This window comes from Sus scrofa, unplaced genomic scaffold, assembly GCF_000003025.6.
Source record: "Sus scrofa isolate TJ Tabasco breed Duroc unplaced genomic scaffold, Sscrofa11.1 Contig2116, whole genome shotgun sequence".
Lineage (NCBI taxonomy): Eukaryota > Metazoa > Chordata > Mammalia > Artiodactyla > Suidae > Sus > Sus scrofa.
The window spans coordinates 14,053-33,292 of NW_018085024.1; the positions used below are offsets into that span (position 1 = coordinate 14,053).

The following is a 19,240-nucleotide window of genomic DNA, read 5'->3' on the forward strand; positions in this document are numbered from 1 at the left end:
GGTGAGGTCTCTACCTGCCACTCTCCAGCAGAGCTGGCTCTCAGGGAAACGCTGGCAAGGGAGCTGCCTCACTAAGCGTATATACCACGCGAGCCTCAGGGAAGGAAGCAGGCGATATGTTCAGCTGTTTCTTCAGTTCTCGCCAGCCTCACCAGTGCAACTGTTCAAGTAAGGTCACAGGCTTCGGCCCGGCCACCCTTCCTGCCTTCCCATCCCCCCAAGGCCTGGGCCTTCGGCTTCCTGCAAGACAGGGAGCAGCCTCTGCACCTGCCACTCCTCCTCCCCGCCCCATGGCTGAAGCAGGACTGGTTCAGAGATCTCAGCTTCATGGAACTAGAAGGTGAGAGGCTCTTTCTGGCAGGTGCCAAGGTCCAGTTGTTGGCAGGAGGGGTAAAGGGGAGTGGGAGGGGGGGTAAGGGCCAGGGGCTACTTCTTGCTAGTGTGCTGCCTCCGGGCCTGTAGCTGTTGCCAAGCCCCTGGGGGCTTGGGTCCCGCACCAATGGAAAAGGAAGGTCCTTTTCTAACAAAGCCCTGGATGGGTGTTGAGGACGCCCCAAAGGAGAGGCTGCTGCCTGATGTGCCCACCCCAGGGCCAGGGGTGCTCTGACCAAAGGTGGGCGTGGAGGCGCCTCCAAACACAGGTTGGCTCTCTGCACTGCAGGCCACATTGAGGCCAAAGGATGTGTTCTGGCTGGGTGCACCCAGGCTCTTCTGACTCAAGCCTCCCACAAAAGGAGTCGTGCTGCCAGCGGTCCCACTCTGTCCTGCTCCGGAGCCAAAGGCTCCTGAGGCAGAGCTGGTGCCTGGCGAAGCCACACTGAGCCCAAAGCCTCTGCTGCCAGACGGTGGGGCTGCCCGTCCCCCAAATGTGAAGGGAGATGGTGTCGTGCTACTGGAGCGACTGGCCCCACTGCCGGTGGTCTGGGCTGTAGCTCCAAAGCCAGAGGTGGTGGCTGCACCAAAGGAGAAAACGGCTGTGGTGCTGCCAAAGGCTGGCTGGGGGCCGGCAAGGGTGCCGAGGCAGAGGCTGTGGCTTTCAGGCCACCAAGAGTGGACTGTGTGGTGCTGCCAAAGGCTGGCTGGGCTGTGGCTGGAGTGGCAGTCGGGGCGGGGGCTGCAGAGTTTCCCAACGTGAAGGAGCTGCACAAGCTGGGGACAAGGGATGGCTTGGCAGCCCACTGCTGCTGCCCATCAGTGGCCCCAAACCTGGGCTGGGCGTTGGATCCTGGCTTGGCACTTGAGCCAAAGGGAACGCTGATGGCTGGGCGGGGGGTGCTACTGAATGTCAGCGTGGCCTGGCTGGTGGTGGCTGGGGCAGAGGCTGGAAGGCTGCTGCCCAAATCACTAAAGCCAGCAGTGCTAGCGCTGCTGCTGCTGCTGCTGCTGCTGCTGCTGCTGCTGCTGGCCACTGCCTGAGGGGCACCGGGAAGGGACTGGCCAAAGCTGGTGACTGCTCTTGAAGGAGGCATGGTGGGAGGCTTACCAAGCTGGACTATGGAGCTGGAACCCACAGCTGGGTTTGTGAAGCTGCCACCAGAGGCAGAGGGAGTCCCAAAGAGGACGGGCTGGGAGGTGCAAGCGGTGGTGCTAGTCACGCGGCTCAGGGTGCTGGTCATGCTGCTCACACGGAAGCTGAACACGGGCTTCAGAGCAGAGTCTACGGAGGTGCCAGCTGTGGTCGCAGCAGCCACTGCAGAGGTGGCGCGGGTCTGGCCAGGGAAGAGAGGGGCGCTCATAGCACCGGCTGGAGGAGCTGCCTGCTTGAAGAAGGGAGTTACTATGGGCACGGATGCAGGGGCCTCCCTGGTGTGAAAGCCAGGTTTAAAAGTGCGGGACGGGCTGCGGGTACTTGCGGGGAGGGCTGAGCTGGAAGATGTGGTGGCTGGGACCTTGGAAGGGCTAGAGGGCAAGGGGCCCTCGTTCTTGCTTTTAGGAGGGGGCCAAAAAATGGGATCGAGCACGGGAGATGGTGAAGACACAGCAGGAGCTGCAGAGGCAGGAGGCTTAGCAGGTGAGGTGCCCAGCATTCCACAAGGAATGTTCTGCTTGGGAGGGGGAGGGGGGGCCGACAAGGCTTGGGAGTGGGCAGACGTCTCAGCCTCAGGGGCTGGAGGTGACTTGGTGTCAGTGACTGGTCCTGTGGAAGAAGCGGGGTAAGGGTGCCGCCACAGAAAACGGCTGTAGGTTTGCAGTCCGAGGAGGTGCCCGCGAGAGGCCCTGACTGTGAAGAGCCAAGAGGGGCCAGAGGGCCGGGTGTCTTCGGAGGCGAATGGGCCACAGGGCTTGCCATGCCAGCAGACATGGGGGGCGATGGTAGGCCTGGGGAATCCTGCTGCTTCTTCAAGCTCTTCAACAGTGGGCTAGGGCTTGGGGCTGGGAGGGAGGTTTCGGTGGCAGGAGTCCCAGCAGTAGGCAGGCTGAAAGAGACCGGAGGCTGACTGGTAGGTGGGTTCTCAGGGACAGCGCTCAAGGCAGTATCAGTCTTATCCTCCAAGATCTTGCTGAACCATTGTGACAAAGCTTTCTTTTCCAAGTCTAAGTCTTCCGCAGTGACTGAATACCCAAGCTGGGGAGGTGGAGGCAAGGTCAGCTGCTCCCCTCGCCAGGACCGCAGCAGCTGCACCTTCCGCTTACGCTGCCCTGAGCTGCCAGGTGTTGGTGGAGAACTCCACGAGTTCTCTTTCTCCCTTGTGGTGGTATCGGCAACTTCTGCTCCCCGGGACTCCTTGTCTGTTGTGAATGCAGTTGAAGAAGCCGAATGATGAGAAAGTTCCTCTTCTCTTATTTCCTTTGCTGGCCTCGCTAGAGCCTGGGAGCAGGACGAAGCTGGCCTGGAGAAGGGGGATGACCTAGGACCACTCCTCTTCCGCAGCTGAGAGAGACCTCCAGTAGAACTGTAAGAACTGGTGATGGCATTGCGCCTGGAGATGGGCACGCCGCCTGAGTACGTGCTGGTCAAGGAGCTCAGAGAAGAGGTGCGTGACCTCTTATTTAAGTGGGCATCTGAGCTCTGGGGACTGAGAGCTCTCTTCAGAGACCCAGGCTTAGGCACAAAAGAGGCAGGGATTCCACTGGCCGCCAGCGGCTCAAATGCTGAATGTCCACGTCCACTGCTGTCCTGGCGCCTTCTCTTTTCTTCCTGGCCATCAGCCAGTATTTGGTCTTCCTCCTTCACCGTCCTTTTCTTCCTCGCTCTGAGGGCACTCAGCACAGTCTCCTTTGCACATGGGTCTGGGGCACTAGCTGATGGGGAGGACACGGTTGAGCTGCTACTCTGCTCTGATAGCGGGGGACGAATCCACTTGCTATCCGGAGGAGCAATCCTCACTCTCACTGGGCTGCACACCACTTTGGAATTGCGAGCAGAGAGCACAGTCTTCCTGTGACAACTATTCCAGCACACCGTGGGAAGGACCCCAGCGAGGCATAGTGGGCCTGCTGGATTGGGTATCTCCTTCGAGGTGTTATTACAAACCGATGTGCTACAGGGCCACAACCCCGGAGGGCCGTCCTCCTAGAGGGTCGGGGAAGAGGAGTGGGTAGGGAGGGGTGAGTATGAACCCCGGGGTATGGCCTGATGGAGCTGGCGGCATGGGGCGGGTGGGCGGGCGGCGGCCAGGCCTCTCCCGCAGGTCCCTGGCCTCCGAGGTGGAGGCAGGCTGCGGGGGGGCGGGCTTGCCTAGGTAGTTGCCCATGAGGAACAGATGAGCGCGGGTCCAAGTCCTTGGAAGAGGCGCGGAGGCTCTAGGAGACTTCCGTTTACTGCTGACTACGCCGGAGGCAAGGTGAGCAGTGTTCCATGGCAGCGCGTGTTCCGAACCAGCGAGGTTCGGAAGGCGCGTGAACCTCGGGGCTCGCGGCGCAGGCCCCACCAGACCGCGGTCGCACCCACAGCTAGCCAGGCCAGCGTAACCGCCACCCCCGCGGGCACCAAGTACAGCACGAGGCCCAGCAGCCACAGGCCCAGCAGCGCTGCCCCTGCCCCTGGCAGCACCAGCCCACAGACCCAAGGTCCCTAACACTGGCTATCAACCTCCGCTCCACAGGTTGCCTCCTGCAGTCACCGCAGCTGCTGCAGACACCGCGACTTCGCAAGCAAGGGTAGCCCCGGAATAAATAATAATAACAAACAGTCAAAAATAAAACCCCCAAAACAAATGTGCATGCGCCAGATATACTTGAGTGAAAATAATCACATAGGTAAGATACAGACACATATACCTATATCATAAAAATGCTTGGAGAATGTCAACTTTAGGATAATGCTACACAGGCAGGGGATGAGGCTATCAATGAAGACAAAAGGGGAACCTCAGTGGGATGTACTGTACTTGATTTTACAACACTTTCCAAATCTGAAATAGACCTAAGTAACATGTTAAGACATGTTAAACATAATCTCCATATGATGAATGATTCATCATCTTTGTATTTTTATCTACGGTTGAAATAATGAGAAAGTGGAGAAACATGTACTACATGTCTGTATGTTAAAATGTTTAGAGGATTCAGAAAAGAACACAAATAAAACACTATCTTTACATAGATAGACAGGTAAATAGTCTAATATATTCGACCAAAATAATAGTCTTTGGTGCCCCACAGTTTTAAAACTTCCAAAGGACCGATTACTTGTTCCCTCATTTGACCACATGACTTGTAATCATTCAGATGATTCCATCTGAATGGTTAAAAAGAAACCAAATGAGGTCATCTCATTCGAATGTAAATTAGTACAGCCATGGTGGAAACCAGCATGGAGATTCCTCAAAAAGTTAAAGAAAAAAAAAAAAAATACCATAGGATACAGCAATTTCAAACTGAAGGAAATGAAATCAGTACTTCAAAATGATATCTGCACTCCCATGTTCACTGCAGGAACATTCACCGTAACCAATATAAGAAAACCAGGTAAGTGCCCAACAACAGATGAATGGATAACAAATGTGTGTGCCTGTGTGTGTGTATTATCCAGCCTTAAATGCCCAAGAGATCCGGCCACTTGCAGCAAAACAGATGAACCTGGAAGACCTGCTAAATCACATAAACCAAACACAAAAAGATAGAATGATCTCACTCATTTATAGGATCCAAAAGTGGAATACATAGAAGCAAAGACTAGAACAGAGCTCACCAGGGGCAGAGAGGTGGGAGAAATGAGCATATGTTGGCCAAAGGACACACACTGCACCTATGTAGGAAAAATTAAGCTTGAGCGCCAAAGCAGAGTATGGTAACTATAAATTAGACCAAATGGTCCTAACAGGCATACATAAATATTTCTACGCAACAGAACAACAAACACTCTTCTCAAGTGCACAGAGCACATTCTTTAGGATAGATCATATCATGAGCCACATCATGTTAAACTTTCACAAATTTTAAAAGATTTAAAACTATAGCAACTTGTTCACCCATGATGGATAAGACACTAAAAAACAACAAGAGGAATGCTGGAAAGTTTACAAACATACAGAAACTAAACAACACAACTCGGAACTACCAATGGGTCAAATAAGAAATCCAAAGATTTACAACAAAATAACCTCCAAACAAATGAAAACAGAAACGCAATATACCAAAACAGAGAGGATGCTACAAAAGCAGTTCCTACAAGGAATTTTATATTGATACAAGCAAATGTTAAGAAGAAAACATCTTGGGGTTCCCGTCATGGGACAGTGGATACAAATCCGACTAGGAACCATGAGTTTGCACGTTCGATCCCAGGCCTCACTCAGTGGGTTAAGGATCCCATGGTGCCCTGAGCCATGGCATAGGTCACAGATATGGCTCGGATCTGGCATTGCTTTGGCTGTGGTGTAGGCTGGCAGCTATAGCTCCGACTGGACCCCTAGCCTGGGAGACTCCATATGCTGAGGGGTGGCCCTAAAAAGTTTTGTTTTGTTTTGCTTTGTTTTTTTATGTAAGAAAGAAGAAAGAAAGAAAAAAATCTCCATTAAATACCTGAACATTTCAATTCTTTGAAGTTGCTTTCAAGGAATCAGAAACAGGAACAAGCTAAGCCCAAGCTTAGAAAGGAAGGAAGGAAATATAAAAGATCAACATGGGAAAAAATGAAATAGAACGAGACAGCCATAACCAACCAACCAGTCAAACAACAACAACAACAACAACAAAAGCAATAAAAGAACTGCTTGGAAAGATAAATATAATGACTACTCATCTCTCAAATATGGCATGAATGAACCGATATATTAAAGAGAAACACTCTCACAGACACTTGGAACAGACTTGTGGTTGCCAAGGGGGTTGTGGGGAGGAGTGGAATACTTGGGGAGTTTGGGGTTGGGAAATGCAAACTACTACATTTAGGATGGATAAGCAATGAGGTCCTATGGATAGCACAGGGAATTATATCCAGTCTCTTGGGATAGAACATGATGGAAGAGAGTATGAGAAAAAGAATGCATATGTGTATATATGTGTATGGGTGTGTGTGTGTATACACTATGCTGTATAGAAAAAACTGACACAATGTTATAAATCAACTATGATTTTAAAAAAACTTTAGACTAAGAAAAAGAGAGAAAATTCAAAAAAATTAGAAATGAAAGAGGAGACGCTAGAGAAAAACATATGCTAAAGACATAGTGCACTATAGGCAAAAAAGACATTTAGAAGTAGTCTTTAGAGAAAATCTTCCCGATCCTTGTGAAAAGTGTTGCTACCACTTTTGTTAGACACACCTCCCACCTTAACCTACTCCAAACCAGCTCCATGGTCCTGCCTAAGGCGTTGATACTATTTGGAAGTGACCATGGAAAAATCAATGTCCATGAATGCTGTTAAAAAAAAAAATAACAAAGAACTGAGTTGAAAATAAAACATTTGACAAAATCGAGCACTGATTTATGATGAAAATCCTGCATAAACTAAACCTAGAGATATGAAAATATGTGGAACAGAATATGGGAAAGCTAGAGTTAAAATCATATTTAATGATGCGAGGCCAAATAACTTTATCCTTAAGATCAGGAAAAAGACCTTACCACTCTTACCACTTCCACTCAGCATTGTACTGGAGCATCTCACAGCGCAACATGTTAAGGGGAAAATTAATAAATGGAACATTAACTAGGAAAGAATAAAATCTGCCTTTATCCCCAGATTGTATGACTTTAAAGAAGAGGAGAGCTATTTAACCCATTCTAATCTATTCCATAATGGTTGGGGCAGGGCTTCTGATCATAAAACATTTTGTGTGTGTGTGTGTGTGTGTGTCTTTTTGCTGTTTCCTGGGCCACTCCCATGGCATATGGAGGTTCCCAGGCTAGGGGTCAAATTGGAGCTATAGCCTCCGGCCTATGCCAGAGCCATAGCAACGTGGGATCCGAGTCACATCTGCAACCTACACCAAGGCTCACGGCAACGTGGGATCGTTAACCCACTGAGCAAGGGCAGGGACTGAACCCGCAACCTCATGGTTCCTAGTCAGATTGGTTAACCACTGCGCCACGACGGGAACTCCTGATCATAAACCATTTTCTAAAGGAAAGAACACCTGAGCTTAAGAGCAAACTATACAGACCATTGATTCAGACCTAGAGGATGTTTAAAAGAGAAACTTTTAAGGTAGCAATAAAGGGAACTACTCATTTTGGGGGTTCACTAAAGTAGTCAACTCTTGCGTGTACAGCAGCCTACAAGATGTACATGTCAGTAGCTTGAAGTTCTACACAGACCACTCATCTGGGCTAGTCTTAATAATATGCCCAGCTGTAATAAATCTGCATGACGGCATTTAGGAGTTTCTCAATGAAATTCAAATTTATATATTTCATGAGTCTCCAAAAGCCATCAAAACCGTTTAATGAATGGACCACTACGGCCTTGTTGAACTTAGAAGATTTGTGCGTCATGGTTGATGTGAATTAGCCGTGGGTTTTACTTCCATAAGCCACCGCTTCCACCCCTTCATTCTTCTGTATATCATCTGATAGCAACCTTTTTGGCTACTGTACTTGTTTTATCTAAAACAGAGTTAGCAGTTCTCTTGGGGAAAGACTTTATCACTATTCTGATCTTCAAGAATAAAATACACATAGACATTTTCGTTATTTTCAAGAACGACCCAAAAGTTGACTTCTCCGTTGCATCTTTCTAGGCCTCTGGTCAGAATTAATCTTACTCTTTCCCACATTCATATTTCACAACATTTTCTGAAAAACGGTCTCTTTACCTCTACAGAGTTTGTATCTCATGACTCATCAGGAAAATAGATGTCTTCATTAAGTTGAACTGCAGGGGCATTAGAGACCAGGTTTCAGGTGGATTAACTGTTCAACTCAGTGTTCTCTATAGAGCAAGATCACAAGGGCTCTACATTGATCACTTGCTGTAATACCACAGTGAACTGACCACCAGGGTTCAATTAGGGACTGCCTCACTCTACCTAACAAATCAAGGCTTATAATTTCTAATATACGGTACCACCCTAACAATTCACTGAATGCTTGCTTCTTCAGAGTCAAATGTCAAGTGTTTTTGCCAAACTAGTTTAATATATACATATACAATCTTCAAATACAAAGTTATCGATCAGCTAATTTACCTATCTACGATCATTCTTCTCTCCCTTTTGCTCACTGTGAGAGTGTTGGAATAAAGGAAGAAAGCAAGGAAAATGTGGGTGACCTTCGACTACTTATGGCAATCTAGTACATGTCTCTGTATGTATCATAGAAGCAATGAAGCACGGATCTAAAGATAAGTAACCAATCGGTTCTTATAAATCACAAAGATATTAAATGTAAGTGGAATAATTATGTAGATATGATATATAAAGAGCATGGATTTTAATGTTGACAGAGCAAAAATATCCTTTTACTACCTCAGTATGCCTTAATCTAACATATATATTATAGAGGAATATACACTCAATTTAGGAACTTTATAAAATACTGAAAAGTGTAACAGTCCCTCGAAATAACCACAGTAAGACAAATCCATAATGATACCACTAAAGGTAACAGCATTAACGAGATGGAGGTGTGGAGGTGTTCGTAAAATTTTTGCAGATTTGATTCTATAAATGGTACTAAGCACTGGAATTCATTCAGGTCTTTTATTTTTTGGCTGTGTATTTACTGGGCTAGTCATTTAACCCCTAACGATTTAGGGCTTAGTTTCTACTGGTAAAATACATGTTTTAAAATGTGGCATGATGCGTAAATCAATGAGGTAATCTGTGTAAAGCTTAGCTTCTATAGCTAGGATAGGGAAAATGGTGAAAGTAGCAAAAATTCTTGTGATGACAAATTCTATCCTAGAGGGGCAAAGCTGGACAAAGTACGTTATAAACAAAACACACAGAATTGTGGCCCTAAGCAAAAAGCAAAGGCACAGATTATCTATATAATAACTACTTTATGCAGTTGAAATCTTTGGAAAGGATTTAGAATCAGTTAAATTATATTGGAAAGTAGGGTTGAGCAGGAAAAAAAAAAACGCTTTAGCCATTTAGAAAATCTTTCATTTCCAAAACCAGACAAAGATAATACCAAAAAAGAAAACTATCGGCCAGTATCTTTGATGGACATAGATGCAAAAATTCTCAACAAAATCTTAGCCAACCAAATCCAACAACACATCCAAAAAAGTACACACCATGACCAGCAGGGTACATCCCAGGTTCACAAGGATGGTTCAACATACGCAAATCAATCAACGTCATACACCACATTAACAAACGATGTCAAAAATCATACAATCATCTCAACAGATGCAGAAAAAGCATTTGACAAAGTCCAACATCCATTCATCATCAAGACCCTCACCAAAGTGGGTGTAGAGGGAATATTCCTGAACATAATCAAACCCATTTATGACAACCCCACACAAATATAATACTCAATGGGGAAAAGCCGAAAGCCTTCTCACTCAAATCTGCAACAAGACACGGATGCCCACTCTCACCACTGCGACTCAACACAGTTTTGGAAGTCCTAGCCACAGCAATTAGACAAACAAAAGAAATAAAAGGCATCCATATAGGAAGAGAAGAGATCAAACTGTCACTGGATGCAGACGACATGATACTATACATAGAAACCCTAAGGACTCAACCCAGAAACTACTTGCACTGATAAAGAAATTCAGCAAAGTGGCAGGATGTAAGATTAACATTCAGAAATCAGCCACTTTTCCGTATACCAGCAATGAAATATTAGAAAAGGTGTCACAGACATGTTTCCTTGAAAACTCCATCTTGTCCTTCTTTACTTTATCCCAGCTTCTTGTCTTATTTTATCCCATCTTCCTTCTTGGAAAAACAGTCACAGTGCTGGTAAATGACTTAAGCTTAAGAACAAATACCAAAAGGCATAGGTGACTTAAGCTTAAGAAATGTTATGTGCATAGAGGTCAGAGTAAGAGCTTAACCCTTTAATACCTAAGTGGCTTTTTAAATAGTAAAAGAACTTATATAATAGTAAACAAGCCCTATATCCTCCACCCAGAGCCACTCCTCAATTGATCTCATCTAAAGAGCACAATAAAGGCAGTGTGGTTTCTTGAGGCATGGGGCTCTTGGTCCCTGAGACCTTGAGTCCCCTGGCTCCCACCTTTACTTAAGATAAATGTCTCTGTGTCTTCTTTTATGTTAATTATTTTTCCTTATGTTCCCAGCACCCGTTCTTCAGCCCCATCCTGCTGAGCTGTCCCCAGGAAAAAAGAAATACAGGAATACAAAAATACAATACCTTTTAAAATTGCACCTCACAAAAATCAAATACCTCGGAATACACCTGACCAAAGAGGTAAAGGACCTATATGCCAAGACCTATAAAACTTCAATCAAAGAAATCAAACAAGATGTAAAGAAATAGAAAGATATTCCATGTTCATGGACTGGAAAAATCAATATTGTAAAAATGGCCATGCTACCCAAAGCAATCTACAGATTCAATGCTATCCCTATCAAATTACCCATGACATTTTTCACAGAACTACAACAAACAATCCAAACATTTAGATGGAACCACAAAAGACCCAGAATCACCAAAGAAATCCTGAGAATCAAAAACCAAGCAGGAAGCATAACATTCCCAGACTTCAAGAAATATTACAAAGCCACAGTCAGCAAAACAGTGTGGTACTGGTGTCAAAACAGACAGACAGACCAAGGGAACAGAATAGAGAACCCGGAAATAAACCCTGACACCTATGGTCAATTAAGCTTTGGCAAGGGAGGCAAGAACATAAAATGGGAAAAAGAAAGTCTATTCAGCAAGCATGGCTGGGAAACCTGGACACCTGCATGCAAAGCAATCAAACTAGAACACACCCTCACACCATGCACAAAAATAAACCCCAAATGGCTGAAAGACTTAAATATAAGACAGGACACCATCAAACTCCTAGAAGAGAACACAGGCAAAACACTCTCTGACATCAGCACCATGAATATTTTCTCAGGTCAGTCTCCCAAAGCAATAGAAATAAGAGCAAAAGTAAACCCATGGGACCTCATCAAACTGAAAAGCTTTTGCACAGCAAAGGAAACCCAAAAGAAAACAAAAAGACAACTTAAAGAATGGGAGAAAATACTTTCAAATGATGCATCCCACAAGGGCTTAATCTCTAGAATATATAAGCAGCTTATACAACTCAACAGCAAAAAAGCCAATCAATCAATGGAAAAATGGGCAAAAGACCTGAATAGACATTTCTCCAAGGAAGATATACAGATGGCCAGCAAACACATGAAAAAATGCTCCACATCGCTGATTGTAAGAGAAATGCAAATCAAAACTACCAGGAGATACCACCTCACACCAGTCACAATGGCCCTCATTCATAAGCCCACAAATAACAAGTGCTGGAGGGGGTGTGGACAAAAGGGAACCCGCCTGCACTGTTGGTGGGAATGTGAACTGGTACAGCCACTATGGAGAACAGTTTGGAGATACCTTGGAAATCTATACACAGAACTTCCATACGACCCCGCAATCCCACTCTTGGGCATATATCCGGACAAAACTCTTCTCAGGAGAGACACATGCACCCGCATGTTCATTGCAACACTATTCACAATAGCCAGGACATGGAAACAACCCAAATGTCCATCAACAGATGAATGGATTCAGAAGATGTGGTATATATGCACAATGGAATACTACTCCGCCAAAAAAAAAAAGAATGACATAATGCCATTTGCAGCAACATGGATGGAACTAGAGACTCTCATACTGAGTGAAATGAGCCAGAAAGACAAAGACAAATACCATATGATATCACTCATAACTGGAATCTAATATCCAGCACAAATGAACATCTCCACCGAAAAGAAAATCATGGACCTGGAGAATAGACATGTGGCTGCCCGAAGGGAGAGGGAGGGAGTGGGAGGATCGGGAGCTTGGGATTATCAGACACTACTTAGAATAGAGTTACAAGGAGACCCTGCTGAGCAGCATTGAGAACTATGTCTAGATACTCATATTGCAACAGAACAAAGGGTGGGAAAAAACGTACACATGTAAGAATAACTTGATCCCCATGCTGTACTGCAGGAAAAAAAAAAAAAAAGAAGAAAATCTTTCAAAAATGTTCATTCTAAACTTCCTTTTGCAAGAAGGGACATGCAACACAACTATAGTTTCTTACTCTGTTTTTTACTGTTAATTTTTTTTGTCTGTTTCTGGCTGCCCCCGCACCATATGGCAGTTCCCAGGCCAGGGACTGAATCCAATCCCTATCAGCAACCTACACCACAGCTATAGCAATGCTGGATCCTTAAACCCCTGCACTGGACCAGGAACTGAACTGGCCATGGCACAGACACAAGCTGGATCACTGACCCACTGCACCACCACAGGGACTCTCCATTGCTTAGTTTGAAAGGCTGTAAAAATTCCTAGCATCACTCTTCTGTAAACCCAAAACAGTTGGATAGGAACTTCATCTTGCACTCTGCTGCACATCAGAGATGCAAGTGTGAGGACTCTACCGGCGACGCTCCAGCCGCAAATAGGGCAAAAATGATCCCATCTACAAAACAGAAACAGATCGGGCACATGGAGAACAGACTTGTGGATGCTGCTGGGGACAGAGGAGGGAGTGGATGGATGGGGAGTGTGGGTTGGAGTATACAAACTAGGAAGTTTGGAGTGGATAAGTACTGGGGTCCGACTGTACAGCACAGGGAACTCTGTCCTGTCTCTTGCGTTACAACATGATGGAATATAACATGAAAAAAGAAGGAATATATATATATATTTATATATGTATATATACACACACACTCACACACACACACACACACACACACACACACACACATATACACAACTCGGTCACTTTGTTCAACAGCAACTTCTTAAATATAACATGCTAAGTATTTGGACAGCTGTTCCCCTATTAACCTCGGGTGACTAACCACTCACCACTGTGGAAAGCATCACTGATGCTACCAATTTTATTAACCTGCTTGAAATCCTGCCAGTTTTCTGTGTTTTCTCCTATGTAAAAATTATCCTTAAGTACTTTTCTGTAATCTGAATGCGATCATCCATATACATGCTGCTGACTGAAGAAATGTTTTCATATTGAGATAGGAGGAAGTCATCCTGGATTTCACCTGATTTGGCCTGAACTTTACACTAACTAGAACACTCTTTCCCATGGCCTGCCAAACATCCTTAGTACACCTGCTTTAACCACTAAAGGAAATAATGCACTAAAAACATCAAGATGGGGAGTTCCTGGAGTGGCACAGCGGAAACAAATCCAACTAGGCCCCGTGAGGTTGTGGCTTCACTCCCTGGCCTCGCTCAGTGGCTTCAGGATCTGGTGGTGCTGTGAGCTGTGGTGTATCAGACACGGCTTGGATCTGTCGTTGCTGGGGCTGTGGTGTAGGCTGGCAGCTGTAGCTCCAATTGGACCCCTAGCCTGGGAACCTCCATATGCAGTGGGTGTGGCCCTAAAAAGACAAAAGACAAAGACCAAAAAAAAAAAAAAATAGAATTGCGAGATGGAGCAACTGATTCAGGCATTCAAAGTGGAAACAGGTAGCCATCGTGGAGGTTGTTTCAGTCTTGTTCCTGCATCAAGGAGAGCTTTACTTTTCTGAACTACCTCAAACTCAAGAATATCACCAGCCATTTGAAAAAACACTCTCTTCTACCACCTGCCAGCTGCAACTTTATGCTCTCTCTCTAAAGCCTATCAGTGTAACTATTCAAACATTTCGGACCCCAACCAATCCTCACTTAAAAAGGGCCCTTACTTCTTGCCTGTTCCAATCCTAACACTTGACAGACAGCTTATGTACCTTTGCCATCTTTGCCTGCATAGGCTCCCACATTCTGTAGTTCAGTGGAAACACAATTCCAATGCTTATTGAGGCTCTCTCTCCTAGGCTACAGTCTTCAGTGTACTTCAGATAAAGCTCTCGTCTATTCCTATCACTGACCGGTCACTGATGGTCTGTGTTGATGGCATTAACCTGAGAAAACACCCTTCCAGACTCATTTCCCACCGGCAGCTTTCAATGAAGCCCCAGACTAAGTTACACACGTTTTACTAATATCCTCATAATTGAATATGCATATCTGACTGTAATTATCGGACATTCAACTATGACAGACCAAGCTTGTCTTTATCTAAATTTTTACTCTTATTTGAATACCCTAGGAGACATTTGGCACTTATGACGTGACCTTAATGTTTGTATGTGATCCTTAATACTCTCCGCTTTAAAACTGTATTATTTCTTAGAGAGAACCAAGGCTAGACATATACAACCTTTTCGTATAATTTTCTTTCATCTGCTAGATTGGGCTCTGGAAGGGAGATAATTTAGGTATTCCTAAGGAGGTTGGCTGGAAATCCTGTATTCCTTCACTGTGTTTGAAGAAGGTATTACAAAGGAATTGCAGTACTCTTCCAGGGCCTGAGAAACTAACAACTTAGCCCATCCAATTATACTCAGTACCATCCTCTTCATTGCTCACTAGATCATATTGCTGAGGTTGAAGCATGCCTTAACCCTAAAGCAAACTGACCAATAAAAACATGCTTTCTATTAATGCTGAAGGCACAGGACCTTCAGTCTATAAGAAGCTACGCCGTGAAGCTGAACTACACAGGCCATGTTAACGGCCAGACAAGCCTCCGTTTCCTCTAAAATTGGTGGCTGTGTGTTAGTTAAATAACTACCTAGAGTATTTCTCTTTATGCTTAACATCTACTGAATATAGACTTAAGTAACTCCATTATTGCTATTACTCATCAGTGAAGCCGGAAAATGCCAACAGAATGTGGATAAGATGCTGAAAAAAGGACTCTGTTTTAAAACACAAGAAAATGATATGTCAGTTCCATTGTTCTTGAGGAACTAACCAGAAAACATAATATTCAATGTGAAGTAACACACAGCCAGTTTCAAAGACATGTGCTTTTGCACATAGAATTTCACTATATCTACATCCTACAGAGTTCTCTCAATTTCAAATTTCTGTCAAAGTACGTGAAAGCCACAGAAAATGTTCATGATTTTCTCAACAAGCCACGTTACAAATGCAGTGACAGAGGCCAAGTGATTAGAGATTACACTTAACTGAAGACTTTGTTAAAATATAATGTCTGGGGAGAACCTTTTTTGTTTGTCTGTTTGGTTGGTTTGGTTTTAGGGCTGCACCTGCTGCTTACGGAAGTTCCCAGGCCACGAACTTCCCAGCTACAGCTGCCGGCCCCTACCACAGTGGCTTCCGGCCTACACCACAGCACTTGCTGGTCCACACCACAGCCACAGCAGTGTAGGATCTGAGCCATGTCTGCAGCCTACACCACAGCTTGCGGCAACGCCAGATCCTCAGCCCACCCAGCGAGGCCAGGGATCAATGTCCTCTTGGGTACCGGTCGGGTTCATTACTGCTGAGCCACAAGGGGAACTCCCCGGTTAGACCCTTTGTGCCATTTTATGCCAGATGAATTGCCTACCTTGGCATGAAACATCAACAGCTATGGCCACAGGCTCATTTGACAACCACTCTGTGTAACTTATGTTTTATGAACATGTACAATGAATAGACATGAACAACTTCTGTTAGTCAAGAACTATGAAATCTCTATCATTGTAGTGAAAAGCAGCGAACAATCTATAATTGTTCCTGACTTCACTGTTACTTCATCTTTGTAAGACCAGACAGGACCTGTCATTCGTATAAATGGCAGCTTTTATGTTACTAGAAAATTACTAATTTGGTAACATAGGTGTACATTTTGAAGGACATGTATTTCTTTTCAATTTGTGTTTGGCTTAAATCTAAAATCGCCCAGCCATGGTTCAGGACAGCCCCAGAGAATTTCAGACTAAAACATGTATATCAACTCATATTCCAGTGTCTGAGTTCAAAGTTCACAGTTTAATACGGTTCCCAAATTTTAAAGAACTTCATCGGGGAGAAAAGAAGGTTAGAAGAAGTTATTGGAGGAAGACCTTAAAGTCTGTATAGTGGTTCAGGCAACGATACAGTACTTGAGATTGAGTCTCGATTGCAATAGCCTTGGAAAATTGTTACCACTGACACTTTTTGAAAATTTCATGCACAAATCATTTTCCTTGCCACACATCTGAATTTAGGTTGGCCCCATCGTACGTGCATTGCAGCACCACAAAAACCAAAGAGGCACAGAAGTGACATGGTCCTCTCATTACACTGAATATAAGCTAGTGATTAATACCATGAACACCTGAGCAAACAAATGACAAAGTGTGAATTAAGACATGGGTTCCAGCCATCCATAGCCAGCAATCTCTTTGCCACATGGGATTCTATGAAATCGCATAGCACATACAGAATGTAAGGGCCTACTCATGTGCCTTTTACTAATTAGGATACTGGTCACTAACTTCAACAGAGGCTCAATAGAATCTGAGCTGGCGAGGCATTCCAGAAAGGTAAGATGACAAGACAGCACAAGATCCCAAAAGGCACAGCTTCTGTTGAGAATTCTATCTCCAAAAATGAACAAATGCACATTTCAGAAGTATCATTATGATAGGTCACCCCTCAGATCTCTTCATTCAAAAAATTAATACAGGAATAAGAAAGAAGAGTAAATTCAGAGGGAGGTCAGAAATAACGGCAAGGAAAGAAACTAATAAACAGAGTGATTAATGAATCCATAATGAAATATAAAGTTAAAAAACCATCACTGTGTTTGCGTTGAAGATTGTGATATGGAGGATTTCCCATCGTGGCTCAGTGGTTAAGGAATCCGACAAGGAAGCATGAGGTTGCGGGTGTGATCTCTGGCCTTGCTCAGTGAGTTAAGGATCCAGCATTGCTGTGAGCTGTGGTGTAGGTCACAGACTCGGCTTGGATCTGGCAGTTCCTGTGGCTCTGGCAGAGGCTGGCGGCTACAGGTCCAACAACCCCTAGCCTGGGAGCACCATATGCCACAGGAGGAGATCTAGAAGCGGCAAAAAGGAAAAAAAAAAAAAAAAAAAAAAAAGAGTAAAATGGAATCCTAAAATAAATAAATACGAAACATTCATATCAACATTAAACCATTTTATTTATATTATTTCTAAAAGGACTGAGACATTTAAGCGGTATAAAATATTAACTAGATATGTTTGTTACATTTTTAAATAGCAGTCTTCAAACGAAAAACGGCAGGTTGAATACATACATTTCCTGCTGCTGTCTCACAAAATTACCCAAAAACTTAAAGGAAACATTAAAAGGAATGATTCCGTAAGAACAAAGTTAATGGATAAAAGGGTAACAATGACAGTCACATTTTGCAATCAAAAGTATACTAAAGAAAAAACTGTAAACTCATGAGCAATTCTGAAAATGCCTAGCAGGGGGGACAGTGCCAACAGGTAGTCCAAAGCCGCATGCTCTTGTAACGCAGAAGTATTCAAGAACTGGAAGCACTGTATACATTTGAAAATGAGGCTCACACTGTAGCTGAAAGTCAGACTGGTTGTACCTTTTGAGGAGAAACCTTTTTTCCCGTATTTCCTTGCAATCCTCAGAAGAGCAGAATATTTTGGTCTCCTGGGGGTTCCTGGACCAAGGGTCCTGCCTGGGGAACTGAGGCAAGCTAGCTCAGAGGACTAACCTGAGAGGGTCTGCCTTATGTAAGGTGTAGGCAGAAGCCTGATTTCTAGGCCTGTGCCCCACCCCCCTCTCGTCCTGGCAGATGTTCCAGGTTCAGGTCCCTCCTCAGCTCCACACACAACAGCCAGGAGTCGAGCTCTCCAGGGGGGGGGGGCACAGTCCCCTGCCAGCAGACAGTCACCCTCAGTCAAAAAGGGCAGGGGGACTCCTTACACCTCCGTCACATTTATAAAATAAGAATGACATTTTGTGCTTCCAGCAGAAGCTCCAGGCCCTCGGAAAGGCTGCCTGGGACAGCATTTGAGCCTCTTCTTCACACAGGCATTACTGAACTATACAGCTAATTTCTAGTCTATAGTCTATAGTCTTTAACCACCTCAGTGAACCAAGCTTGAAGGAATTTAAAAGGCAATTTAGCTTAAACACAAAAATAACTATTTTATCTGGTTGGAAATGTTTAAGGATGTTTTTCTTTTCACTTCGACACACGCACTCATGCTTCTCCCAAAGAGGATAGGCGTGGCAGCCAGGCTCTTGGGCCTGGGGTACGTGGTTTTGGAAAAAAGGAAGAAGAAAGGAAGGGGCGGGGGGAGTAAGATACGGTTTTAAAATGTTGCTTATTACTTAAACGCTTTCTAACTTATACGATGGGTGATCTAGCCTGCCGTGAGGTTAGGTAGATGGGCAAAGAAAAAAAGTGGCCCCATCCACCTAGGCCGCCAGCCCTGAAGATCAAAACACCAACTGAAAAGTCAAGACTCAGCACTTGGAGCCATCAAGTGGTGCTACTTTCCACATTCAAATAGCGAGGCCCCAGAAACTTAAACAGTTCCGTCCAGCATTACCAACGTGCCGCCACTCATACAATTCAATTATTCCATCAATCTCGACTCTAAGAGCAATGGACATGAGCATCCGATAAAGTAATACAGAATAAGGCTTAAACATGTGATCCCGGGGAGGTAGATAAGTCCAGTGAGGCCAACAGGGAAGGTGGACAAGGAGGCAGCTGAAAGCAGTGGTGGGCATCCTGCCTGTTCCAAGAGCTTCCCTCTCCCAGAGTGACAGGTCACCCCTCCATCTGCCAGGCTAACAGTCCTGAGCCACCAAGCTCGTGGGGGCCAAACTGGCAGAGAGGG

At 44.9% G+C, this 19,240-nt stretch overlaps 1 protein-coding gene across 1 annotated transcript; it reads right to left on the bottom strand.

The window, feature by feature from the left end:
• Nucleotides 1–267: 267 nt before the first annotated feature.
• On the bottom strand, nt 268–19,049 carry LOC110258466 (nuclear envelope pore membrane protein POM 121C-like). The gene is given in 8 exon segments (XM_021081737.1): nt 268–1,022; nt 1,025–2,153; nt 2,156–3,426; nt 3,429–3,558; nt 3,561–3,710; nt 3,713–3,984; nt 18,165–18,264; nt 18,951–19,049. Coding segments are annotated over 8 exon segments (3,747 nt in total). The 3' UTR covers nt 268–426.
• Nucleotides 19,050–19,240: the final 191 nt, after the last annotated feature.